General features: G+C 51.4%; 1 protein-coding gene across 2 annotated transcripts; it reads left to right on the top strand.

Annotated features, from left to right (window-relative positions):
• The first annotated feature begins 300 nt into the window (after positions 1–300).
• Positions 301–6,149, top strand: KLF10 (KLF transcription factor 10). 2 transcript variants are annotated; one of them, XM_067290391.1, is made up of 4 exons: positions 301–360; positions 2,421–2,660; positions 2,768–3,668; positions 4,611–6,149. In XM_067290391.1, the coding sequence occupies exons 2-4, from the start codon at positions 2,430–2,432 to the stop codon at positions 4,868–4,870; spliced, it is 1,392 nt and encodes a 463-aa protein (XP_067146492.1). In that variant the 5' UTR covers positions 301–360; positions 2,421–2,429; the 3' UTR covers positions 4,871–6,149. The 2 variants fall into 2 exon arrangements, with proteins under 2 accessions (XP_067146492.1, XP_067146493.1); XM_067290392.1 differs by lacking the exon at positions 301–360 and adding an exon at positions 1,680–2,013.
• The last annotated feature ends 813 nt before the right edge of the window (positions 6,150–6,962 follow it).

Here is a 6,962-nt window from a genome sequence, read left to right as displayed (position 1 = left end):
GGGCCGCCCCCGCCGCGCCCACCCGGATGCGGGGAGGGGAGGCGGCACTGACTCAGCCGGCGGCGGCGGGGACTCGCGGCGGGCCGCGCCGCGCCGCGCACACGCCGCGCTGACACACCGGCCACGCCGCCGGGCAGCCGCCGATCACGCGCGGGCGCCGCGCGTCCATTGGCCGCCGCCGCACACACCTTTGCAGCCGATTGGCGGCGGGCGGCGGGAGGCCCCGCCCCCCGCGCGGGGCTGGCGGAGCCGCCACCTGGATGGGGAGCTGCAAACAAAAAGAGGAAAATAAAGGCAGCGGCCGGAGAGCGCCCGCGCCCGCCTCGGCACTCGCGCCCCGCCGCTCCGGCTCCCGCACCGGTGAGTGCCCGCCGCTCCGCCCAGGCTGCGCCCGCGGGGTCCGCCCGGGGGAGGAGGTGGCCGGCGCATCCGCGGGGCGGGAGATGTCAGCCCGCCCGGGGGAGCCGGGGCATCCCGGAGGGGCTGCGGCCGTGGGAGCCCTGGCGCGGGGGAAGCCGGGGCTGCCGCGGAGATCCTAGGGAGGGAAGGAGGAAGTGCCGGGGATGGCGCGGCGGGGAGTAAGCGGGGAATCCCGAGGCGGGAGAGCGGCGTGGGGCGCAGCGGGGCAGGAGGAGGGGTCGCCCGCAGCGGGGCTGGCGGCGGTGAGCTGCAGCGGGGCGAACCGGGGCGGCGGGAAGAACTGCGGGGTGAGCGCAAGGAAAGGGGGAGCCCGTGGGAGGGGGGCGGCCGCCGGGGGAAGCGGGCGAGGACACCCGCGGGGGGAGGAAGGGCAACTGCTGGGAGCCCGCTGGCACGGGGGGGACGGGCGCTGGGGACGCTGAGCCCCGCGGCGGCGGAGAGCGGCGCGGGGGCTCCGGCGGGGCATGTGCGAGGCGGCGGCGGGGCGCGGGCAGGGGGAGCCGGGGAACCCCGCGGGTGGGGGCGGCGGGCCGGCCCGGCTGGCGAGCAGGTGCCGGGCTGGGCGCAGCTCTCCGCGCGGCGCCGACTGAGGCCGCCGCGGGCCGGCGCCCCCACGGCCCCCGCAGTGGGGGGAGCCGCCCCGCTCCGCCGCGGCGGGAGGCGCCGGGTATGGTGGCGCCGACCCCCGCCCGCCCTGCCGCCCGTGTGAGCGCGGCTGCCAGCCCTGCCTCGCTGCCGCCGCCGCCGGCGGGCTCCCTTCCTGCCGGGGCGGCCGCCGCCTCCCTCAGGGCGGGGGCGGGCGCGCGCGGCGAAGTGGGTGAAAGGGCGCGGCGCTGCTCCGCTCACGTTCCCCCCGCGCCGCCGAGCAGCCGTTGATCACGCTTTGTTCACATGCCCCCGCCCCGGCCGCGCCTCGCCCGGTGCCAGCCAATGGGCGCCGGCGCGGCCCGGCCTCGGGAGCCAATGGGGGCGGGCGGGGGCGGTGCGCGCTCCCGCGCGGCGCGGGGACGGGCGGTTTGGAAGGCGGGCGGGGTGCACCGAGGTGAGCGTGGCGCGCGGCCAACGCCCCGCGCCCCCCCCGCACCCCGCACCCCGGCCGAGCGCCGCCGCCGCGCGCGGGAGAGCCGAGGGCGGGAGCGCGGCGGCCGGCAGCGAGAGCCGGGTCTGGCCTCCCTCCCTCCCTCCCGAATTACTCAGAGGGTGGTTAAGCCCCAGCGCAAAGATGTGGCTTAGCCGTGGCTCCTCCGGAGCGGCTCAGACACAACTTTCAGAAACGCGGCTTTTCCGCCCAGTCTGACCCGCTCAGGGGAGACCCAGCCAGCAGCGGGGCACGGCGTTCCCTTGAAATCAAAAGCTGTGTTAAGGGTAGCAGCTTTAACAGCAGGGGCACATAGAGCCTGGAAGACTTTGTGTTTGGTTAGTGCCACGAGGAGATCACCCAGATGGTGAAGATACACACGTGTTTCAGTTCTCCATGTTGGTGGTTTTCTGTGTGTCAGTGTGTGTGAGCTTTGAGTATTTTCTGGAACTTTTTTTTGAAAGCTAAAAGCTTTTGAAGGAAATGTGCTTCAGTTTCAGCGTGGTCCCTTTTTGGTATGTCAAAATAAGCACGATATTGATGGCTGTGTTTTAAGCAAATGAAAGAGGGGAGAGGGCGGAAGAAGTCATTTTAGTTTTTTTGAAGATTTTGTAAGGAAGAACTTTCAGACGCTCAACACTTGCAAAACAGAATAACTTAAACTGCTGAAGAATAAAGGGGGGAGTTCTTTTTGTCTGAAGAAACTTCATAATCTTTACCAGATGACCAGATTTCCCTCCCAACTTCATAAAAATATTACATAATGAAGAAAGAGGACAGGAAAATGCAGACATACCAAACATTATCAAGCATATGTGTTTTGTACAGGTTGTGGTGGTTTTTATGATGCCTTCGGACAACAATGAAATATTGAAACTTGGGGCGAAGCTCAAAACTTTTTTTCTTTTTATCTAACAAACAGGAGAAAGAAATGGAGATGATAACTGAGAAACAGAGAGATACCAGGTATTTCTGGAACAATACTCCTGAAAAAAGTGATTATGAGGCTGTAGAGGCCCTTATATCTATGAGTTGCAACTGGAAATCAGACTTCAAAAAATATGCAGAAATGAGGCCTATAACTCCAGCATCTGATATGTCAGAAGACAGTGATGAGACTTTGCTTCCTGGAACAGCAGACTTCAGTGCTATACCAGCATTTGTAAGTTTTTAATATTTTTTTTTTGTGTGTGTGTGTGTGTGTGTGTTTAACAATGTTTGGTAATATGCTGATAACAATATCCCCCTTTGCCTTTCTCCCCTGCTTAGTGCCTGACTCCACCCTACAGCCCTTCTGATTTTGAGATGTCTCAAATAATTCATCCGCTGGCACCAGCGCCATCTACAGTGCAATGCAAATCGTCTGCTGAGACTACAAAGCCTCCTCTTGCTGCACCTCGTAAAGAGGCTGAGAGGTCTCCAGCACCGAGGCCTTTGAAAGCTCAAGCAACAAGTGTTATTCGCCATACTGCTGATGCTCAGCTTTGCAATCGCAAAACCTGTCCAGTGAGAACAGCCAGTGTGCTAAAATACCAGGAGAGTGTTTCAAGAGAAACAAATAACAAACAGAACAATGAAGCAAAACATTTGGTTCCTTCGGCTGCACTGTCTAACAGAGCGAGTCATGAAAGTAGTGAACTGCCAGCTGTAGAAGGAAAAACTGCAGAACCAGCTGTCAGTCCTGTGCCCTTGACAAAGCCTGCAATCAGTAGAGCTGAGGCTGTTTCTGGATCAGCACAGCAGTCAGCAGTGATGGCACCACCGTGCCCTGTCCAAGGAAGTGGAGTCCCCCCTGTGCCGGTAATTTGCCAGATGGTCCCCCTGCCTACAAACAACTCTGTTGTGACAGCAGTAGTGCCCAACCCGATGCCAAGCCAGCAGCCAGCTCTCTGTCAGCCCATGGTGTTCATGGGTACACAAGTTCCCAAAGGTGCAGTTATGTTTGTTGTGCCCCAGCCAGCTGTGCAGAACACGAAGGCTCCAATTATTAGTCCCAATGGCACAAAACTCTCGCCTATTGCCCCTGCTCCTGGCTTCATACCTTCCACAGCCAAAGTGACTCATCCGGTTGATTCTTCAAGAATAAGAAGTCACATTTGCAACTACCCAGGATGTGGGAAAACCTACTTCAAGAGCTCCCATCTGAAGGCTCATGTCAGAACACACACAGGTTGGTCACTGTTGCTGGATGTTAATAATTTGTGTAGAAAGCTGTGGCTGTGCACTGCTTGTTAAGGTTCTAGTGTTACTGGATTTCTTCATGGAACAAATTATGAAGCAGCAATGAAATATTTCTTCTGCTAGTGCACATTATAATGCCACCTCATCTTTGACAGGAAGTCTCCCAGAGGGGAAGTTGATTCAGCAGTTTATTTGTGCTGGATGTTCTTACATGTCAGAAGGCATTCAGTAGCCTGTCTTAAGTGTTGGAAGCAAGGGCTTGTCCAAATGTATATGCTTTTCCATAGTAGCTTATCAGACATCTCCACAAGACTGCCTTTGTCAGAAGTGGATAAAATTTCAGAGTAAAGAGATTTTCTCATGAAAGAATATAATTATCCACTCCAAACTATTCCTGTGTTGGTTATCTTAGAATAATTTCTCCAAGCAGATAAACTTCAGTTTTTAATCACAGTAGCAAAAGGAGTCACGTATGCTTTCACGTTGGCTTACAGTGCCCTACCAGAGCTCTGTTACATAAAAATGGGACTAATGTTATTACAGGTTGCATTTCAGGAGGTCATTTTGGTAATGCTAAGTCATCATAATCTACAGTACATGTAGAGCTGAGGGTGAACATTCAGCTGTTTTGAGACATAAAGAATGTCTTGAATTCTTTGTTTTCCAGAAGATGTTTAACCCTTTGTACTACCTAGCTTTGATAGTGAGTCTTCATGTTTCTATCTAAGTATATAAACACATTTTTTTTCCACATTGCATATCTATATATTTATATGTACTTAGATATATATCAATAAAAATAACATTTATGTAGATTTTGGTTCAGCTGTCATAATAGAAACTTTTTACAAAAAGTCAAAAGTCAAGGCAATAGTACTGTCGCTCAGTACTCATGAATTTTTTTCATCTCCCCCCCCCCCCCCCCCCCCAGGAGAAAAGCCCTTTAGTTGTAGTTGGAAAGGCTGTGACAGAAGGTTTGCACGTTCTGATGAACTGTCTCGTCATCGCCGAACGCACACTGGTGAGAAGAAGTTTGCCTGCCCCATGTGTGAACGGCGGTTCATGAGGAGCGACCACTTAACGAAACATGCACGTCGCCACTTATCAGCTAAGAAGTTACCAAACTGGCAAATGGAAGTGAGCAAACTAAATGATATTGCTGTACCGCCTACATCTGCAACTGCACAGTGAAAGAACTTACCTTGAAGATGGTGGTATTAACTGTTGTCACTGGAATATGCCAGTTAAAAAGTAGGCTTTTGCTCCAGGTCTGTGATTCTCCAGTGCTGCTGATGGTACTGCAGCAGAGAGGCAAAGGCAGTCTGTGCTCGGTCACAAAAAATGTTGCTGAGAGAACCAGTGGCTGTGGAAGAGCGAGTGTCTTTTGCTCTGGAAAGGAGAGAGAGAAAGTAAAGGTTCTAGAGCAGAGCAGCACACACTGCAAGTTTTGAATTTTGCAAATTATTCATATATACTATAGATTGGCCAAGCATAGATGTTACTGAAGGTTTGCTGCTGATGCTTGAGACCAATGCAAATTTTAAATTTCAGTTGTGGATCTTCAGTAGAACACAGATTAGAAAAACAACAATGTATGGGTGCATACTTAGAAGCCCAGGATGCACCTGTGTAAGATAATCTAAATCAGTTTTCCTACTTTTGTCACCTTTTCTTGGTAGGATTTCCCCCTCTCTCCCTCCCCCCCATGCATTCTCAGGTCCAGTCATGAGGAATGATTTGGTGCCAAACTCCTGGGGATTTAGGCCTAACCTCCTGCACAGGGTGTTTAACATATCAAGTATACCAGCTTTATACTACTGTCCAAAGGGGGGTTTGAATGTGGGTTAAGGGCAGCCAAATGGGCAGATGGAGGGTAGAGAAAGTTTCTGAATCCTCATGAGCTTTCTTGTAATATTTTCCCAGCTTCTTTTGAAAGCTTTGTGATTATTACAATTGGTTATACTTAGGCATCATGTGATGCTTCTGCTTTTGTGTTGCTTATGGATTCCTTTAAACCTTCTCAAAATTCTGTATCGCTGCATTTTTCGTAAACAGATACAGTGCACTTTTAATTAAAAAAAAAATGTAACTGTAAACTACTTGGGTTGATTAAGAAGGAGAAACAAGAATCTTAGACTTCTTGATGGTGTTAATTCTTTGAAAGATGGTTTAATACTAGAGATGGAATATGGATGTATTCTGTATTGTATTAAATTAGAAAGTCAAGTGATTTGAAAAGTAAAATGAGTCAGTAAAGACACCAGCCCTGACTTAAAACTAGATTTTGTGGTAAATAATGCATCAACTTTCACTATTTCTATTTTATCATATTATACTGAGGACACATATCAGAAAGTGAACAGTTTGAAAATAGTGTATTAGATATGCTCTTTTGTGACTACTTAAAAGATTTGCACATTTCTTATGTTGTACTTTATACTTTGTTTACAATAAAAACAGTTTTCTTTAATACGGACCTCTCTTTTCCCTCTTCTTTGTAACAGAACTTGATTAGTGGTATTTCCTTGCGTGGAAAATAATCTGAAAAGTATAGTGTCTATCAGTGTCTGTCTTGACCAATGAGACTGTCTTTCTTAATATTTGATTTATAGGCTCTATAAAGCCAACTTGACTGGAATTTGAAGTCAGCACGCTTACTATCTTGAGTCTTTCTTCTTTTCCCCCCTCTTCCCCCCCACCCCTTTCCCCAGGCACCCAAAAATCAATGTGCTTATATGGGCCATTATAACACTGGTCAAAAATATTTCTTTTTTTTGCTACTCATGGAATTGCAATTTCTTCTCCAGAATGAAATCCAGCCCCCTATTTTAGATGGCCAGGCCATGCAGATGAAGGTGCTGGACTTCCCCTGTATGATACAGGATTCGGATTCCTACGAGGCATCGCGTACAGCTAGCCAGAAAGCAACAGTGAGACAGAGATGTGTACAGAGTCTCACCGTTCTCTAGGATATGGGCGTTCATCTAGGATATGGATCCTGTCCACAGTCTACTGGCTGCAGTAGACCCATAGGCAGAGTGCGCTGTGGGTTTTGCACCCCCTCAGGTTCAGGAGGGAACTGAACTCAAGTCTCTGACTTCCCAAGCAAGCGCTCTAGATGCTGTTGTTGTATAAATGGCAAGGAGGAAAGGGAGTTTCTGCACCATGACCATCTCTGCTGCCTGTGTCCTCCACAGAAAAAGCAGCTGCCGGCTCTTCTCACGCGGCAGCTGGCTCTGGGGGTGTGTGAGGGGCAGGCTCTGTGAGCACCTACAGATTGGTC

This window comes from Apteryx mantelli, chromosome 2 (genome assembly GCF_036417845.1).
Source record: "Apteryx mantelli isolate bAptMan1 chromosome 2, bAptMan1.hap1, whole genome shotgun sequence".
Taxonomy (NCBI): domain Eukaryota; kingdom Metazoa; phylum Chordata; class Aves; order Apterygiformes; family Apterygidae; genus Apteryx; species Apteryx mantelli.
This window is presented reverse-complemented; position numbering and strand designations above follow the sequence as displayed.

Excerpts from the sequence above, each read along its gene's own strand:
- KLF10 (XM_067290391.1), top strand. The coding sequence starts at position 2,430 with ATGGAGATGATAACTGAGAAACAGAGAGATACCAGGTATTTCTGGAAC. Across the intron at positions 2,661-2,767 it reads TCAGTGCTATACCAGCATTT|TGCCTGACTCCACCCTACAG; the intron begins GTAAGTTTTTAA and ends TCCCCTGCTTAG. Across the intron at positions 3,669-4,610 it reads TCATGTCAGAACACACACAG|GAGAAAAGCCCTTTAGTTGT; the intron begins GTTGGTCACTGT and ends CCCCCCCCCCAG.